Genomic DNA, 20,926 nt, shown 5'->3' on the forward strand with positions numbered 1-20,926 from the left:
CAATGATTAAGTTTAGCTTAGTAGTCAGTTTAAAATGTCTTCATTTGAAGAAGGCAGGGATGAAATTACATACAATAACTGCTAAAACAAAAGAAATTGTCTTTTTTGCAGTAAGTTACCGCCCTAAGTCAGGGCTAAAACAGAAATACTTAAAATACACCACCAGCTCAGTTATTCCATCCGAAGACTGCAGTTTCGTGCTTTTTAGCACTCATCAGCCCGGAATAGGAATCACATGAGCTGGAAGCGAAAAACCTTTTAAGGGAGCCAAGAGAGCCAAACAAACTGGTAGCTAATGTAAAATTAGCACACACGATGAGTGACCGCAGAAATGGTGCGGTTCAACTCAAAGATTGTTGGCAAGGCATGGTATTTTGTAGTAAGTTACCACCCTAAGCCAGGGCTAAGGCAGAAATACTTAAAATACACCACCAGCTCAGTTATTCCATCCGAGAACTGCAGTTTCGTGCTTTTTAGCACTCATCAGCCCAGAATAGGAATCACATGAGCTGGAGGCAAAAAAACCTTTTAAGGGAGCAAGAGAGCCAAACAAACTGGTAGCTAGTGTAGAATTAGCACACGATGAGTGACCGCAGAAATGGTGCGTTTCAACTCAAAGATTGTTGGCAAGGCACGGTATTTTGTAGTAAGTTACAAAATAAAGTAAGTTAGTTTTGTAGTAGTTTAGCTACCAGTTTGTTTGGCTCTCTTGGCTCCCTTAAGAGGTTTTTCGCCTCCAGCTCATGTGATTCCTATTCCGGGCTGATGAGTGCTAAAACGCACGAAACTGCAGTCCTCGGATGGAATAACTGAGCTGGTGGTGTATTTTAAGTAAAAGAAATTGTTACTACAAAACCAAAATGGCCCTTTGCTCTAAACGTTTTGCCAAAAGGTAGGACTAGCACTATAATCACTGGAGAATTTTTCAAGATTTTCTGATTCCAGCTATCATTGTAAAACATAAAATGTTCACATGTGCCCCCTTTTCTCCTTTTTTTTTCAAATTTACCTATAATTTAACAGCATAGAAAAAAAATCACCTTTTAAACAATTGCAGCGCTTAAAACATATTTTAAATTTAAATCAACAATAACTTATTTTGTTTTTATTTGTTTATTTTGTAACACAAAATGAATATTTGTAATGATAAAAATATAATAATGCTAAGGAGAAGATACTAAAAGACTCCGCATTTTGCTCCGGAAAATGTTCTTAAAATTTAAATAGAAAAAGAACAAAATCGAATTTTCGAAAAATCGCTTTGAGATGCACACCCCCATGCTAGAAACTAACTTTGTACCAAATGTCATGAAAATCGGCCGAACGGTTTAAGCGCTATGTGCGTCACAGAGATCCAGACATTCTCCAGACAGAGAGACTTTGAGCTTTATTATTAGTAAAGATTATTAACCGCAACGGCAGTTACATCGGCTGCCCACAGCAGACCCGCTTACGGTGAGTGGTTACACCATTTTCGGCAGCGTACTTCATAGGCTTCGCCCCATACTTGTCCCCAGAGGCAGCTGAAGTTAGGAAAGGAATTTTAATTGACGCTTTTAGGACAGAAATCATTCTTTTTCAGGAGAAGATGAAAAAATCATCATATCAAAAAACAAGCTTTACTCAACTTGTTTTCATTCAAGGTCGATTCTCTGGCATTTTAGAAGAGTTAGGATGACATATGTACATACAAAGATAAATCCACTAAGATTTTAACAGTGTAGATTAATAACAGACTTATTAACCAAAATTTTTAGCATAGCAATGAAAATAAAGAAAAAGCTCTGAGTTCACGTAGTTCACATTGTTGGGCTTATTTTCTTTGAAATATCAAAAATGATAAACAGCCGAAAATTTGCAAAGAAGAAATTGATTCAATGCTGGTACATAGCAAAGTACACAAAGCTGAAGGAGCATAAAGAATAATTTCAAATTTTTTTATTCTAAAATATTTTTCATGTCAAGTTTAATATCTATTAAAAGAATAGTCCTTTCAGTCTTTCAATGCAAAATGTTTTGGTATTTCAACAACAAGCAACCATCACAAAGGGGGGGAAAAAGAAGCAATAGAAGGTGAAAAAAAAAAACCACCATTTTTTACAACTGCTGTTGAGCATTATAAGGTCAAAATATTTGCAGCACTGAAAATCGGATTTGCACTATAGTCCGGTCAATTTAGACAATGGAAATAACAAAAATTCCGGGAAAGCTAAATTTTTGTAGAGACCTTGGGTTTAGCATTACAAATAAAGTGCCAAAAGTCCCCGTCGATCCCATGTGCGCTAAAAAAGTTATTTGGGGTCAAAGGTCAAAATTTTAGGTTTTTTGGATTTTTCTCAAAAACAGTAAGTTTTATCGAAAAGTACCTCAGACCAAAGATGTAGATTTCAAAATTCTCTATAAAAATGGTCCTCATGATTTTTTCTCCAAGACCAAACCATTTCCCAGATATTGCCTACTCTCAAAAGACAGCCAGTCATTTACAGAATCCCCTCTACTCGCATATGTCCTTGAATAACATCTGGCTATTCTAGTCCGTGTGACGTCGTTCACATACCCAGGGGTGCCCAACCCACTAAGGGTAGAGGTGCACCCCCTCATCATCGCAGAGATCCCCCCAAAAGCAAAACTCCTCCCCCAAATGAAAAAATACCACTCAAAACAATCTACCTAAAAATTTCGATGTCGCAACCTAGGCCATGACCCCTCCTAGGTGGGCACCCCTGACGTACCTGCTTCTTTTTGAGTTAAACGTGCAGTTCGAGTGAATAAACGTATTTATTACAAGCGTCTACTGTTGTTTGTGCTGATCAATATTTAAGAAAAATGTCACAATTTTGCTTTATTTGCAATAAACTTTGGACTGAAGGTGAAACTGTTGTGCTGGGCAGTCGTGGAATGCCAACTTTAATCGATGCAAGCTCGGGAGAAGTTATAAGAATGCTGATTATTTAAGAAGTCAAAAGTCCGTTACAAGTCGCGTTGATTGCATAAAATCATATACCCAGAAAAGTTCAATCTCTGCAGCAACGTGAGGATGAACAGGCCGGTACTTCAAAAGTAAGTCCTCCCCGTACTATAGCGCGATTAAGTGAATTTGAATCCAGCTTTTGTTTTTAAAAACACTGCTTATTTTGTGGCTGTGAAGTGGATGAGGAGGCTGAGAAGAAGAAAGCACAGAATCATCGCAGAAAAATTCATAAAGCATTGACTAAATCATACTCAAAATTAAAACGTGCAAGAGCAGCTTTTGACACACCTCAGAACAATCTTTAGCTAATTGTAAAAGGGATTCTTTGAATGCAAATGTAGAAAATTTATGAATTTTTCTGCGATAATTCTGCGTTTTGTTCTTCTCAGCCTCTTCATCTGCTTTCTCGCCACAAAATAAACAGTGTTTTTTACAACAAAAGCTGGATTCACTTAATCCCACTCTAGTACGAGGTGGACTTACTTTTGAAGTACTGGCCATGTTCATTAGGGTGGATTGAAGAAAATCAAAATCTGATAAACGCTAAGTAATAGCCCGGAAAAGTTGCCTTTTGTAAAGATATTTGGTTATGCAAAAGGATTTTGACCGCAAAAATATCTTGAGGTGTCGCTCGCACCTTGAAGTTGACCATAAATACTTTAAAACTGAAAAAAGTTACAATAATTTCATCAAATATCAAAATTTGATAAATTTGATGTTATCGCTCTTAAGAGCAGATTTTTTTGTAGATTACACAATGCATAAGATCATTTTAATAATAAACTGTATTTTAAAGTTCCACACATGTGTTGAATCTTGAATTTGACGAATATAGTGTCAGAATTGAATAACATCGTGTTGCTCCGTACTTAGAGAAAAAATATTAGAAATTATGATTTGTAAAAGTTTGCTTTCATATTAATTAATTCTTACATAGATATGGAAAAAATAAGTAATAAAAGCATTTCTTATCTAGTAAAAAAAAATGTTAATTCTCCACTTAGCCCATAACTTTGGCTCAAAATGTCAAATTTACCTATGATAGAGAACAAAGGTTAAGTATAAAAATTAAAAAAAAAAATGCTTGCAACAGCCCACATAAGTCACCCTTAGAAACAAAAGACGTTAAGAAATTTTAATGGGTTTTGAGCCCTCAAACTGTAACCACATTGATTACAATAAAACATAAGTTTGGCGTGCAAGTTGAACTATAACACTTCTCATAATTTTCATTCTTGATTGAAATTGTGGCTTGATGGTATTGTGGCTTAATATTTCTAGATTCTAATCGGACTCGAATAAATCATCCCTTTTGTGTTAGACAACAAACTGTACCTGACACTTCTTTCTCTTATTTTACCTATCGTCTCACTGCTTTAGTATGACATGTGAGGTTTTGAAAACCATACTAATCAGTAGTTACACCATCAAGCAATTTCTTTCAAAGTTTTATCGAAAATCCCCTTTTTGAAAGAGGGAGCTGCCGAGTTTTACCACTTCTGCTTATCGATGAGCTCCATAGTAGACTCTCAGCTTCAAAATTGAAATCTGGAATTATAAATGTTCATTGTCCATCTTCGAACTGGTCGTCGTAATCCGTCTCAAAACAAGTTCTCTCATGATGGTCATCCGCAATGCCTAGTGTTATATTTTTTAGATTCTCAAAGTAACCAATTTGCAGAACGAGAGCTGATGATCGAAACATAGTATGATGGCAAGTTTGAAGAATTCGATTGTACAGCGAAAATTTACAATTCCAGATTTCAACTTGAGTTCTTTTATAAGCAAAAGTGTGAAAACTCGGATCATCTTCTTAAAAAAGGAATATCAAATAAAACTTTAAAAGAAATGGTGCTTGAGGGCATAACTACTGAATTATATGATTTCCAATACCTCACATTATACTAAAGCAGTGAGATGATGCGCAAAATTAGATGAAGAAGCGTCAACCACGGTTTGTTGTCTAACCAAGAGAGATAGATTACTTAGAGTCATATTAGAATCCAGAAATCTTACCCACAATGTATCACTAAGGCCAAACATTGTCAGGAGTCAAGATAATAATGCGACTCACCAGCCAAACTATGTTTTATGTGGTTACAGTTTGAGAGCTCAAAAAACATTTAAAAAGGGGTTGTTTTGAGGGGTATTTTTCTCAGTTTTTAGAGGGGGCTGTTGCTTTTGAATGGGTTGGGGGGGACTCCGCGATATTGAGAGGTGCTCCCATGCCCTTAGTGGGTTAGGCATCCCTTGGTATGTGAACGACGCCACACGGACTAGAATAGCCAGATGTTATTCAAGGCCATGCGAGTAGAGGGGATTTTGTAAATGACTGGCTGTCTTTTGAGAGTAGGCAATATCTGGGAAATGGTTTGGTCTTGGAGGAAAATCATGAGGACCATTTTTATAGAGAATTTTGAGGCCTACAACTTTGGTCTGAGTTACTTTTCGATAAAACTTACCGTTTTTGAGAAAAATCCAAAAAACCTAAAATTTTGACCTTTGACCCCAAATAACTTTTTTAGCGCACAAGGGATCGACGGGGACTTTTGGCATTTTATTTGTAATGCTAAACCCAAGGTCTGTACAAAAATTTAGCTTTCCCGGAATTTTTGTTATTTGATCACTATTTTTATGTCTAAATTGACCGGGCTACTAGTACGAAACACCATGCAATATTTTGCAATTTTTTGCTTCAATAGTAATATAATTTGTTTAAATTTGATTTTCGAAAATGAGGAAAAAGCATACACTCAACCAGTTCTTTAAATAATTCAATTGCAGGAATATAAGGAACGGTTCATTGACAGACACATTTCATTGCATGGATAGGGAAAACAGATCAGACAAGATGGTTCCATTAAGGCTGCAGAGTAGGAGTCAAACTGATTTTTGGGTAAAGGAATAGGACATTTTACAGTTCCAGTAGAGAGCGTTGGAGTCCGACGATTTATCATTCTAGGAGCCAGAGTTAGTGTCCGCTATTATCCCAAAGAATCCATAGCTCTGCACGAGCTATGAAATCAAAGAGTCGGACTGATTCTGGGGGAAAGGAGTCGGAGTCAAGTCTGAGGTTTAAAAATTTCAGGAGGCGGTGTCGGTCAGTCTGACCGACTCTGCAGCCCTGGCTTCTGCTGAGTTAATTTCATTTAGAAATAAGAACATACCGTTTGCTGTTCATTAGACTTTTGTGTAGATAATGCTGATAAACTCTTTTGAAGTACTGCAATGGCATCCTCCTTGTGACAAATCTCATCTTGAAGAGCACTAATAGTTTTTCTTGCATCCTGAAGCTAATAACAGAAATAAAAATATTATTGTACACTGACATTCTTGCATACATTTTAAACAATACTAGCAGAAAAATAACACAGAGTAACAAAAAAAAAAGTTTTTTTCCTTGGTGACTGGAGTTTTAGAGCTGATTTTAGATATATTTATGGCATTGAAACAAAATATAAATTGTTTGTCTATCCATTCTCGTTTGGCTTTAGCATGATGTTTCACTAAAGTGCTCAGTAGCTCCATTAAATGCCCTTCTAAAGCAAGTTTAGGCTTCTGAAACAAGGATTGCTTTCGATATATTTTCCCTTGAGTCAGTCTGCAGTCCTGTTACTTCCAGGAAAATTCACCAGATGGAATAAACATCTTTTCAGTTTAGTACCACTTAAACAAGTTGGGGTTAGTTGAGAGTTTTTTTCTATATAGATGTTTGCTTTGCACAACATGTGACAAGTTTGATTATTGTATTTTATATTTGTGTAATATTACAGTAATACAAGGTATGGTGCCCCCTTTTGTAGTTAGAACAATGTTTCTGTCAGTAGTGTAAGAGGCAATTTTTTATTCCCCCCCCCTTACTATGTTTGTCTATTTCCTCTGATACATACAGTAATATTTCACTTTTTTGATCGTTTTTTCCCTGATGTCCTTTTTACATCAGTGTTACATATTCTTTTGCAAATTAAGATAATGCACAGAAAATTTGTTTTTGATTTGACAAATCATTGATAGCAGTTGACAGAGAGAAGAGCGCAGAAAGAGAAAAGACAATGCATTGTTACTTGTTCACATTGGCTTTCGGTACAATTAGTTTTTTATCACCGCTCCAACCCAACGACAAATACAACAATGAATTAAATATAAAATGTTTAATTGTAAAATATGCTTTAAAAGGAATGGTTTACAGATTTAGAAAATAGGTAACAAGGGAGTAACACACTGCCCATTTGAACAACTCATAATTTATATACTTGATAAGAAATAAAATTGGAGCCCCCAACTTAGCTTCAGATTTTCAAAAACTTATCTAATTATTTTCAAGGACTCTAGAACCATTAAAACTATTTAACTCATTTCATTTGTACTTTCCAGTCTGTTATTTTAGTACTTGATTGTAAATTTTTACACTCCCACTCCCGTTCTAACTTAGTTAGAAACAGCTATTTTAAACTTAAGGAAAAAAAAACTTTAGATTTCTCATGATGATAACTTCTCTTCAGTTGCAAGTGGGACAGAAAACAAAAAGGAATAGAGGTAGTGTATTTTTTTCTTTGCAAAACAAATTGACAATATGCAGAAGATGTAAGATAAAAGCAAGCAACACCAAAAGAATTTCCAAAATACTGCATTTGGAATTATATAAATAGCAAGACATGTGAGTCAAAAAAATTTGTAATATGTTTCAGAAAGGTAAGAACCATGGTTTTCACATTTTTGGTGCAGGATAAAGCAAGGAGCTGAACTTGACATATATTGGCATTCCTTCTCCCTACTCCCTCCCATTTGTGCTTTGTAGTCACACTTTTCTAAGTTATTCACTTATTTGACCTTATATATATATAATCATATATATTATATTGAACTACTTCAATAAGAAATATAAAAATAAAGGTCCTATTAAAACCTTGTATCTTTAATGGCTTCAAATTTAATCGTCCTCACATACATAATAGCTAAAATCACTGATCGAGTAATGTTCTGATGCCATCAACAATGAAACTTGCGACACCAGAAATGCGCTAGGGCATTATTTCATTGTTGGAGCTCCTAAAACTCAGTAATTTGCTTTCAAAAGGTAAAAGTCTCATGACTTTTCTTCAAATTTAATAGCTGCAAAACAGTAAAAAAAAATTTGACATTGATTTATAAAGTTTATTTTGCTGTGATCAGCAGTTCCTGAGAAATTTAGAACATTATTAACCATATATATTCAAAATTAATTTCTATTTTTAGCAAAGAGTAGCAAATTAGGGTTGACTGGGGCAATTGTGAATGTTTTTTGATGTTTTCAAGAAAAATTATTAAGTTTAAAAAAAAATGTAAAAATATATTGTTACAAATTCTGTAAATAGTAATTATTGTAGTAACGTAACCTGTAAATAGTTTCCCGTAATGAATATACAACCCCTTTTCATTCGGCTAAAGTATACGACCCCCCTATTTCTTTTTTTGTTCATTAATAAAATTTGATAACGGTCTACTATTTTCCAGAAGCGTTTGGAATATTTGAGAGATTTCTTACGATGTTTATAAAGGCGTCCCGCATGACAAAAAGTTCAGTTTCGATTGAGATTTCGAACTGAGAGCGTATTTGCTCTGTTTATTGCGAGGCATTTCGCTGTGTTGTTTTCGTATTTGGAAGTAAATACGGGTGTAAACGTTGAGTTTACGGTGTTGTGTGATAATTGCTTAATTGCTGATGATTATTTTAGCAGTTGTTAACGATTTCTCCTGTACATAGTGTAAATAAAGCTCCTGTGTTTTTATCAAGAACTGTGTCTTCATTTCAAGAAAGTGGCAGTCGCACTGAATCCGTTACAATTGGCGCCCAGCGTGGGGCTACTTCAGGACTTTCTTGCAGTAAGTGTGACTTTGGACATTTTTTCATAAAGACTTTTTAAATTTGGACTTTATTTTTATGGTGATTACTCGTGCAATGGATGAACAATTTGTAGAGACGGGTAATCCAGTTGTTAAAAGCGAACATTTATTGTAAATTGCAACAAAACACATTACCATTAAAAGAAATAAATATAAATTAATCAGTTCCATCTCGGAATAATCTAATATTTACACATAACACATCAATCCAGATACCGCGCGCTTGCCAACTCAGCTGGAGACTTTTAAATAAACTTTGCCAGATTTGCATGCGCTGTTTCTCTGAGTTAAGGCCGTTGCCACAGACTCCCTCACCAGTCTCACAAGACCATTGGGAGACGAAAACGTACTTTGCGGCCAAACCTTGTTGTAACTCCAGGAGTCCTTGGATTGGAATCTCCAGCAATTAAAAATGCTGGTTTTAAGCGATCGATGTGAACGATCTTTTCCTTGTCGTTCACCGAAATCAAAAAGTTCTTGTCCATTCTCTTTAGGACCTCATAAGGCCCTTCGTATGGCGGCTGCAATGACTTTTTTACAGCATCTAAGCGCACAAAAACATGTGTACAGTTTTGCAGATCTTTAGGGATATAAATCCGTTGTTGACCATGCCGAATAGGAGTAGATGGACTTAGCGAGCTAATCAGTCTTTGAAGACGTGCAACGTAGTCAGGCATATTAGATAAAGTTTTTTCTTCATACAACTGTCCAGGTAACCGTAGAGTTGACCCATAAGTCAGCTGTGCCACGGACGCGCCAAGGTCTTCACGTAACGTAGATCTAAGTCCCAACAGCACTAATGGAAGTGCTTCAAACCAATCGGATTTGTAACACATCAAAGCTTGCTTCAATGGTCGGTGCAATCTTTCCACCAGACCGTTACTTTGGGGTCTGTACGGCGATGTCCTTGCTAATTTTATGCCAAGCATCTTTGATAGACTCGTAAAAAGTTCAGATTCAAACTGTCTGCCCCTGTCACATGTTATCCTTTGCGGAGTACCAAATCGAGAAACCCATGATTGTACGAAAGCACGAGCTACCGTTTCTGCTGTTATCTCAGTAATTGGCACAACTTCAGGCCACCGCGTAAATCTATCCACTATAGTCAAGCAATACTTAAAATTTTGAACTTGTGTTAGTGGACCTATTATGTCTAAATGAATATGAGAAAATCTCTCATCCGGAACTAAAAATTGAACTAACGGGGATTTAGTATGCAAATGTACTTTAGTCTGCTGACACGGAACACAAGCTCTGCACCAAGCAGTTATATCTTTGTTTATATTTGGCCAGACATATTTGCTATCGATAAGACGTTTTGTAGCACGTATGCCGGGGTGAGACAAACCGTGCATTGTATCAAAAATTTTACGCCTTAGAATTTGCGGAACAAAGAATCTATTATAATTTCCTGATGTATCACAATATAGAGATTTATCGGTACCAGGCATAGGAACTTTAGCTAATTTACCACTGTACTTAATTCGTCCCTCTAAAACGTCCTGAAGTTCTTCATCCTCAGATTGTGATTTTTCCCACATTTCTATATCATCTAGAGATGAAAATGTGATCTCCGATATTCGCGATAGGCTGTCCGCAACCAAATTTCCCTTACCAGGTAAATATCTGATATCCGTAGTAAATTGAGATATGAAATCCAACTGACGGATAGTTCGGGGGGAGGATTTTTCATGTTTCCGCCGAAATGCGAAAGTTAGAGGTTTGTGGTCTACATACAAAATAAATTTCCTTGCCTCTAACATGTATCGAAAATACTGAATTGCACTATATGCTGCCAACAATTCTCTATCATAAGTTGAATATTTACATTGAGTAGCCGATAGTTTCTTTGAAAAAAAACCTAAAGGCTTGGGACCTTCAGGGGATAATTCATGCAATACACCACCCATCGCAAAATCACTGCAATCAGTTGTTAAAGCAAGTTTTGCATTAGTAGAAGGGTGATAAAGCAAAGTCGCTTCCGCTAAAGCACTTTTAATTTTTTCAAAGCTTGTTTCTGAAGCAGTATCCCACGGAATTTCCCTCTTATCTCGTTTTTTTGCTTTAATTAAAAACCTATGAAGTGGCGCTAAAATCATGGCGATATCTGGAATAAAGCGATGATAATAGTTTACCATACCCAAAAAACGTCTAAGTTCAGAAATAGTTTTGGGTTTAGGGAACTCTACCACTGCCTTCACCTTTTTTGGATCTGGCATACACCCCTTACTGTTTATCATATGTCCTAAAAAAATTATAGTTTCTTTCCCAAATTCACATTTTGATTCATTTATAACGATCCCGTAGTTAAGGAAACGTTTAAAAATTTCTTCTAAATGCTTTTTATGCTGCTGGTGATTTTCACTCGCGATTAAAATGTCATCCAGGTATGGAAAACAGAAATTCAACCCTCTCAAAACCTCATCCAAAAAGCGTTGAAATGTTTGTGCTGCTGAACATAACCCGAAGTTTAGAAACGGAAATTCATATAACCCAAAAGGTGTTATTATAGCCGTTTTCGGAATATCAGGGGGGTTCACAGGAATCTGGTGATACGCCCTTATTAAGTCAACTTTCGAGAATATTTTCTTCCCGTGTAAAATGCTAACACAATCTTGAATGTGAGGAATTGGATATTTGTCCTGAACTGTTATACGATTTAGTGCTCTGTAATCGCCAGTTGGTCTCCAGTCATACTCGCCTTTTGGGACCATATGCAAAGGACTAGCCCAATTACTTTTTGACGGTCTACAAATCCCTTTGTCAAGCATATATTCAAATTCCTGTTTAGCTATTTGAAGTTGCGTTGGGTGTAACCGACGCGCTTTAGCTGAAACAGGGGGTCCCTCAGTCGGAATGAAATGAACTGTATTATGTTTCATTACCTTTTGTGAAAGAACATTAAGTTGTGTAATCTCAATATATTTCTTTAACAATTCTTGATATTCAGAATTCCCATAAATTGTTTTTACATTCGGAATCTCGCAAAATATCGATCGACCGCTTGCACTAAATTTAGTCACCGGATCTAAAATACGCCTTTTCTTTAAATCGACTAGCAATCCAAAATGCTGCAAAAAGTCCGCCCCTATTATAGGCTTTGTAACGTCAGCTATGATAAACGGCCATCTCAATCTGCGTCTTAACCCGAAATCTAAATTTAATAACTTAGTACCGTAAGTATCAATCCCAGATCCATTTGCAGCGTACAAAGTGAATTCTTTTTTTCCGCTGTCTAAATTCAAAAAGGATTTTGGGTAACAAGAAACATCACTACCTGTGTCAATTAGATAGCTCGTTTGAGTTAAAATATCAGTGATATACAGTCTGCGACTAAATCCTTTTTTAGTAAAAGTCATAGAAACTTCCGACGATTTTGAAAAATTTGAAAATTTCGCTTCAAAAGCGCATGGTTTTACACATTTGGTAGCTTTGTCTTTAAATTTAAAATGATACCAACATAACCAATTATTCCGCTTTTCAGCTCTCAAATTAAATTGTTTACGGCCCTGAGATCGATTTGGAGACCTTGAGCGACTGCGCGTTTTTACAATTTTAGTAAGTTCGTCTACTTTCAGTTGCAATTGTTCCAACTGAATTTCAGTACTAGCAGTTTGGTATTTAAAAGTTTGCTTATCAATTGAGTTTACAACCAACCCAGTATATTCGCAAATCTTGTCTGCCATTTCCGCTAACTTTTCTAAATTTTCAGAACTGACCGCTAAAATTGTTTGCACTGGTACCGGTAACCTATGAAGCCAAATATTTTTTAAAAAATCTTCATCTACATGCATCTCACTTAATTCTTTCATTTTTCGTAATAACATAGATGGAGATTTGTCACCTAATTCTAAGTCTTCAATTAATGTCTTTACTTTACGACTCTGAGAAAATTCGAACTCCGCTAACAATCTTTCTTTAAGTGCGGTGTATGGTTTTTCTGGCGGCTGACATAAAATATCGGTAGCATGAGACAAAGTTTCTGCATCTAGCGACGCAACCAAATGATCGAATTGCGTTTGTTCAACCGTAACGCCAGCTAACCTAAAACTAGCTTCAAGTTGTACAAAAAATAACTTCGCATTATTAGGCCAAAAATTAGGTACTTTTACAGAAACCCTATTGCAACTTAAGTTTTCAGCACTTACTTCCTTTTGAGTCAAATTTAAATTCTCTTTTGTTTCCATACTAACATGAAACAACTAATAGCTTAGGCACAATGCTACACTCAAGAACCTCAAAGGACACATGCACAGAAAAGCAAGACAGTTGAAAAAAATTGAAGTTTTTCGTCGAAATAAATTACCTTCCGGCGAATTGCTGCGACCCATTCTTTCTTGAAATCATTTCGCTACCAACTGATAACTGCGTGTTCAGGTCACCAATGTAGAGACGGGTAATCCAGTTGTTAAAAGCGAACATTTATTGTAAATTGCAACAAAACACATTACCATTAAAAGAAATAAATATAAATTAATCAGTTCCATCTCGGAATAATCTAATATTTACACATAACACATCAATCCAGATACCGCGCGCTTGCCAACTCAGCTGGAGACTTTTAAATAAACTTTGCCAGATTTGCATGCGCTGTTTCTCTGAGTTAAGGCCGTTGCCACAAATTAAAACAACTGCTTGATGCAATCAACTCTGTGAAGAGTGATATGGCGGCTAATCAAGAACAATTAAAAAATGATATGGCGGTTAATCAAGAACAATGGAAAAGTGATTTAATGGTGCTGAAAAATGATTTAGCTTCTAACCAAGAGGAAATTAAAAGCGACCTTACTTCGGTAAAGACTGTGATGGAAAATAAATTTAATGAGATAGAGCATCGAGTTGATGCTTTTGATAAAAAATTTGAAACAGTAGAAAACCGTATCGCAACAGTTGAGAATCATGTGGATGAGAAAATTAAAGACATGGAAAGGAGATTGGCGACCGCGGAAAGCAGCTCTGTACAGTTTTGCGCTCCCACATCTGTTGCTTGACCGTCCATTAAACTTGCCACATTTGATGGGAAAACTTCGTGGCAGGTTTACAAAACTCAGTTCATGATAGTGGCGGAAGGGAACGGATGGAACTCTGCTACCAAGGCCTGCTATCTTGCAGCATCCCTGAGAGGAGACGCAGCGGACATTCTTCAGACCCTTCCGGACAGCCAGCGTCTGGATTTCGCCGCCCTCACAGCTGCGTTGGAGCTTCGCTTCGGTGAGAAGTGCCAGAAAGATTTCAGCCTACTCCAGTTGAAGTCCCGTTTATAGAAAACCGGGGAAACACTGCAAGAGCTAGCGGCGGACATCGAGAGACTGTCTCATCTTGCTTTTTGCGACTGCCCTGCGGATGTTCGAGACAACTTAGCACTCAACTACTTCATCGACGGAGTTCGGAATCCTGAAATCCAGAAAGCCCTCCGGATGGCGGATGTAAACGACCTGAAATCTGCTTTGGTGTATGCGATGAGATACGAGGCCGCCCAAGGAGCAACCCGTGTGGATCGCCATCCCATCCGGACTCTGGAAGCTGAGGAGTCTGATTCCAGGTCGTCCCATCTCGCTGAACTTGAGAGACAACTCGGTGACTTGGCAAAACAGCGAACAGCATAACAGCCCAAAAGAAACAAGAGCAGAAGTGCTGGAAATGCGGTAATGCAAGGCACCTGCGAAGGAGTTGTCCGGCTAGCCAAGCTACGCGAGGGAAGGAAAACACCACCACCAGAGCTCTGCAGATTTCCTCTTCTAGTAGTGGCAGTGATGGACTTTTCATTTACGCACATGCAAATGGGAATCCTTGCAAACTGATTGTCGACACTGGAGCCAATGTGACAATCGTTAGGACAGATGTGGCTCGTGAATTTGGATTGAAACTGTTGTGGACATCGCCACGCATAAGTCTACAGACTGTGACAGGTGACAAAATTGAGATTGAGGGTAAAGTGGACTTAGAAATAGTGTTGGGAATGCCACCTACCATCATACGGCATTCGTTACTGATATCACCGACCCCTTCATTCTCGGATTGGACTTTTTAAAGAAGTATGACTTCAACCTCGACTTCAAGACTAATGAGCTGCACTCGATAAGAGAAGACATAGCCGTTTTCCCCACAGAAAATGATGTAAAATCCGCTTCTCAAATAATAGCCCAAACAGATTTATCGATTCCCTCAAGGTCAGAATCATTAATACCTGGCTCCATTGAAGAAAGCAATAGTTTTCGATTTGGACTCATTGAATACCCCAACTTAAGCAATAACCTAAAAGGAGTGCTGGTAGCATCTACGCTTGTGGACCTTTCTTGGATGTAATTCCTGTGAGAGTCGCCAACGTGAGTGAAAGGCCAAGGAATATCCGAAAAGGTGAAGTGTTGGCAACTTGTACTCCAGTAAACTGCATCATTAGAAGAATCAATTCCCCCGAGACTGTGTCTTCTGAATCCTTGACATCGAAGTTAATTGGGAGTGCGCCATTATCGAAAGATCAAAGAACTGCTGCGGAACAATTGGTGGATGATTTTAAGCATCTGTTTTCATCTACATCGGAGGATGTGGGCCGGACGAATTTAACGCAGCATAGGATCTATACTGGAGAACACCCCCCTATTAAACAGCATCCAAGACGACTACCGTTTGCCAAGAAGGAAGAGGTTGAGACCCTCCTGAAAGAAATGCAGGAGAATGATGTAATCGAACCCTCATCCAGTCCTTGGGCCTCTCCCATCATCTTGGTTCGAAAGAAAGATGGCTCCACTAGATTTTGTGTCGATTACCGACGGCTGAATGAAATCACCAAGAAAGACAGTTACCCTCTTCCACGGATAGACGACACCTTGGACACTCTTTCCGGACACAAGTGGTTTTCGACCCTGGACTTGAAGAGCGGCTACTGGCAGGTTGAGATACACCCTGATGACCGAGAGAAGACAGCGTTTACAACTGGACAAGGCTTATGGCAGTTTAAAGTGATGCCCTTCGGCCTCTGCAATGCACCAGCTACGTTCGAGCGTCTTATGGAGACAGTGTTAAGAGGACTTTCCTACGAATCCTGTCTGGTCTACTTAGACGATATCATCATCGTGGGACGCAGTTTCGAAGAACATCTGGCAAATCTTAGGAAGGTGCTGCAAAAGCTTAAGGAAGCCAATCTGAAGTTAAGCCCGTCCAAATGTAATTTGTTCTGCTGGGAAGAGAACTACCTTGGTCACATCATCTCTTCTGAAGGTGTACAAACCGATCCAGAAAAGGTATCTGCGGCCAAGAGTTGGAGTCGTTCCGAAAACATCCATCAGCTGCGAAGTTTCCTGGGGCTCTGCACGTACTACAGGAAGTTTGCAAAGGGTTTTTCCAACATTGCACGACCTTTGCATAAGCTGACGGAGAGCAAGCAAAAGTTTGAATGGTCCAAAGAATGCGAAGATGCATTTCTACGACTGAAGGAGGCTTTAACATCAACGCCTATCCTCGCCTATCCTCAGCCTGAAAAATCCTTCATCCTGGACACTGATGCGAGCAACGAGGGCATCGGAGCTGTTTTATCCCAAGAAATTGACGGAAATAAACATGTCATCGCTTACTGGAGCAAATGCTTATCAAAGTCGGAGCGAAATTACTGCGTCACCAGAAAGGAGTTACTGGCCATAGTAAAAGCTATAGAACACTTCCATCATTACCTCTACGGCCGAAAATTTCTGCTTCGGACAGATCATGCATCGTTAACTTGGCTTTCGAACTTCAAGAATCCAGAAGGCCAGATAGCCAGGTGGATACAGCGGCTCCAGGAATATGACATGGAGATCAAGCACCGAAAAGGGTTGTCTCACGGTAATGCAGACGCTTTATCAAGGAGACCCTGTCCTGAGAACTGCAATTATTGTTCCCGAATCGAGAAACAGTATGAAACGACTAGCCCTACCGCCTATCAGGTGACAGTGACTCCAATATCATCAGAATCTGATACATGGAGTGACGACCAAGTTCGAAAAGATTAACTTGAAGACCCCGACATAAAACCAATTTTGGAGTTCATGGAAAGTGACAGTCGGCGCCCTAGCTGGCAGGACGTTTCCATCTTCAGCCCTGCAACAAAAAGATACTGGGCTTTATGGAACTCACTCCATTTACGGAACGGCGTACTGTACCGAAAATGGGAATCTGATGACGGCAAAACGTCTAGGTGGCAGTTACTACTTCCCCGATCAAGGATTTCAGATGTTCTGAAAGAAATACATAGTAGTGCGACTGGAGGACATTTTGGTGTCTTGAAAACCCTCAATAAAGTTCGGGAGCGCTTCTTCTGCAGCAAGGCGAAGGATGACGTGGAGAAGTGGTGCCATTCTTGTGCCTGTGCTGCTCGTAAAGGACCGAAGAAGAGAAGCAGAGGGAAGCTTCATCTGTACAACGTTGGAGCTCCTTTCGAACGAATTGGGATCGACATCCTGGGTCCTCTACCAAGAACTGCTGATGGGAACAAATACATTCTTGTTTCCATCGACTATTTCACCAAATGGACCGAAGCGTATCCCATTCCAGATCAAGAAGCTACCACCGTAGCAGAGACTCTAGTCCAACATTGGATCTCGAGATATGGAACACCTTTGCAGATTCATTCCGATCAAGGGAGGAATTTCATCTCTGCTGTGTTTAAGGGCCTATGTCAAATTTTCGGAATTGAGAAAACTAGGACAACACCACTACACCCACAATCGGACGGCATGGTGGAGAGATTTAACCGCACAATCCTAAATAATCTCTCGCTTATGGTATCCAGAAATCAACAGGATTGGGACAAGAAGCTACCTTTGTTCCTGCTGGCCTACCGCAGTGCTGTCCACGAGACTACCGGATTTGCCCCATCTCAGATGCTCTTCGGACGAGAGCTTCGGCTACCTTGTGATCTCGTCTTCGGTCGCCCTCCGGATGCGCCTTCATCGCCTGAGGAGTACATCCAGGATCTCCAGGCCCGGTTGGAAGACGTTCATAACTTCGCACGAGAGCGAATCAACATCGCGGCGGAGAAGAAGAAGACCCGATACGACACAAGGTCTACTGGACATGAATTCAATGAAGGCGACAAGGTTTGGTTATGGAATCCTATCCGACGAGCGGTCTGTCACCCAAATTGCAGTCGCATTGGGATGGACCCTACAAAGTCCTTAACCGACTAAATGACGTCGTAGTGAGGATCCAAAAACCACCTAATGCAAAACCTAGGGTTGTACATTATGATCGGTTAGCCCCATACTATGGCCATAGTTCATGAGTATTACGTAAACAACCATGGTTGATAACATAAAAGTTGTAGATAATTTTTTTTGCTTTTAATGTTTAGTAATACAGTAGAACCTCCCAATAAGGGACACGAAGGGGACCAGAAATTTTGTCCCTTAAATAGAGGTGTCCCTTATTCGGAGGTACAAAAATCAAGATTTCCAAACATTAAATAGAGCATTAACGTTATACAATAATAATTAATAAGAATTCAATAATAATTTTTAAAATGCCCTTTTAATTTTCTAGTACAGGCTAAGTCGTCCGGGTAGCGCTAGTATTAAATAAAGTTTGAAAATATTTTGAATTTTAAGTTATTTATTTAGAAAAAATTAATTTTAGCAAAAATTTAGTGATGAAAAGTACTTACAGATATTTATTTAAAGTAATCTGTTACAAGGGTTTGTTTTGCAGCACGTAATTTAGACGCATTTTTCTGTACATGTATACTAAAGTCGCTAATGAGTCCGAGTCCTTCACTGTCACCATTTATCAACATAAACTTTTGCAACTGTGTGATATGTCTTAAAGCATCACTATAATTTTTGATTTTGCAATCTTCTTCTGGCTCTTCTTCTTCCTCACTACTTTCAAGATCCTCTGGAAGACTTCCTCCTGCATCTTCAAATTTCTCAGAGATGAAATCAGTGATATCCTCATTGGTGTCATTAGTGCATAAATTTTCATCTATCGCTATATAATCGTTAATCGGAATATCACAGCCAGTGACTCGAGCAAGTTCGGAGAGTTCATTTTCTTCGTTGTTACTTTCATTGACTATTACATCTTGGATTTTAAAGCCTGCTTTTTTAAAACAGTTCTGAACGCAACTTTTGGATATTGAGGAAACCGCTTTAGTGATCCACTGGATTGCATTCGATACATTCACGGACTTTGCGAGCTGAGCACTGTTTTCACTGGAAGCTTGCGAAATAACATGCCTTAAAAACAATTTCCTATATCCAACTTTAAAGTTTTGAATAATGCTTTGGTCTAAAGGCTGCAACACAGATGTAGCATTTGGTGGAAAAAATACCAATTTCACAGCCTTCAATTTTAAATTTTGTGGATGTGCTCTACAATTGTCAAGAAATAACAAAATCTTCCTATTTGTTTTGCACATTTTGTCATCAAGAGCAGTTAGCCATTCTATCATTATATTTTGAGTCATCCATGCCTTTCTGTTGAAATACCACTGAACTGACAAGGTTTTTGGGTTAATGTTTTTGAAACATCTAGGTTTTTTTGCCTTACCAATTACAAGTGGTACTTCATATTCTCCTTCCGAGTTACAGCAGAGTAACACAGTTAACCGTTCCTTTGAACTTTTTCCGCCAGAACACTTTTCTCCTTTAAAACATAAGGTTTTATTTGGCAAAACTCTGAAAAACAGTCCAGTTTCATCAGCATTGTATATGTCCTTAGCTTCATAACCTTCACAAATTTCTGTCAATATTTCCAGCCATTCTGTAACACACTGCAAATCTACAGATTTTTCTTCCATACAAACAGTTTTAAAAGTAACATTATGACGTAGTTTAAACTTCTCCAGCCATCCATTAGAGGCCTTAAAGTTCTGCAATCCTAAACTTTCGGCAACTTCTTTCGCCTTTTCTTGCAACAGTACTCCACTAACTGGAATGTTCTTTCCTCTAATAGCCGAAAACCATTTAAAAACTATTTGATCAATATCTTCTCCTTCAGTTTTCCTAAACTTAACAGTTTTAGAATTTTCATTTGAATTTGTAATCCACAATCTTTTTATTTCTTCTTTTTCCTTTAGCACATTACTTACTTGGTTTTTACTTATTTTAAATTTCTCACCTAAATCCCTTAAGCTTAGTTTTTCATTTTCTGCCACATTTATTACTTCAATCTTTTCTTTCAAAGTTAATCTTTTTCTTTTAGAAGCCATGGCTAGAATTAAAGCTTGAAAACTAAACAAATTCCTCTCAGCAACAGAGCTCTATATGACCTACCTGACTGGTGACAGGACATTAAAAGCAAAAAATCTCCTTTTTCCTACCGAATCTAAATTTAGCCATTTAGAATAGTGACTAGGCCAATCAGTCAAGATAATCCCTGCCTTCTCCATTCTTGATTGTTAGTAAGCAACATTCTATGCATACAGCCTTTTCCTTCTCATAAGAAACCTTATCAAACTCTTCTGAACAACACCTCTCCCCCCTGACTTGCTAGTGAAATCTGCTTAGAGTTGAATACACCAGTGTACATTCTGAGACACCTGTGGAGCTTTTTCAAAGGCATTCTCAAAACTTGAGATAAGAATTTAAAAGATGAGTATGAGTGAGGGTGAGAACAAAAGCAAAATCAACCAGAAGTAATCCAGATCCACACTTTGTAAGAAACACCTTGCAGATAATTTCACCCCTTGCCCCTTCTAGAGCAATAGTATGCACTTTCCTGTTATGAATAGAAAATGTCAAGGTCGGTGCTCAAGTTGTCAGTGCTGAACCCACATGAATGGGGAAAGCATTTGGGAGTAGTTTTCAGCTAACATTTTAGTGTGATAATAGTACTTTTTCTTTGTTCATGTTTTGAAACCTATACCATTATTCCCCAGTTAGTTTGTTCAGAAAAAGTGGAACTTGAATTCTAGAAAATTCAATATTTTTTATCCATTTATGCATTAATTTTTGTTTTTTCGTTTCTTTGAGTGTCCCTTAAATAGAGTGTCCCTTAATGAGAGGTAAATACATTGGAGTCTCTATTCAAAGGGACTGGGACCAGCAAAAGTGTCCCTTAAATAGAGTGTCCCTTAATGAGAGGTAAATACATTGGAGTCTC

General features: G+C 38.1%; 1 protein-coding gene across 1 annotated transcript in view; it reads right to left on the bottom strand.

Moving 5' to 3' along the window:
- The window catches only part of LOC129226818 (A-kinase anchor protein 9-like), a 145,660-nt gene that overhangs the window by 74,195 nt on the left and 50,539 nt on the right, over positions 1-20,926 (bottom strand). The window contains exons 12-13 of the mRNA XM_054861445.1: positions 18,561-19,118; positions 6,139-6,264 (exon numbers count right to left, since the gene is read on the bottom strand). Of these exons, the coding sequence (XP_054717420.1) occupies positions 6,139-6,264; positions 18,561-19,118 (684 nt within the window). The remainder of the gene's footprint in view (positions 1-6,138; positions 6,265-18,560; positions 19,119-20,926) is intronic.

The sequence above is a fragment of the Uloborus diversus genome, chromosome 7 (assembly GCF_026930045.1).
Source record: "Uloborus diversus isolate 005 chromosome 7, Udiv.v.3.1, whole genome shotgun sequence".
Lineage (NCBI taxonomy): Eukaryota > Metazoa > Arthropoda > Arachnida > Araneae > Uloboridae > Uloborus > Uloborus diversus.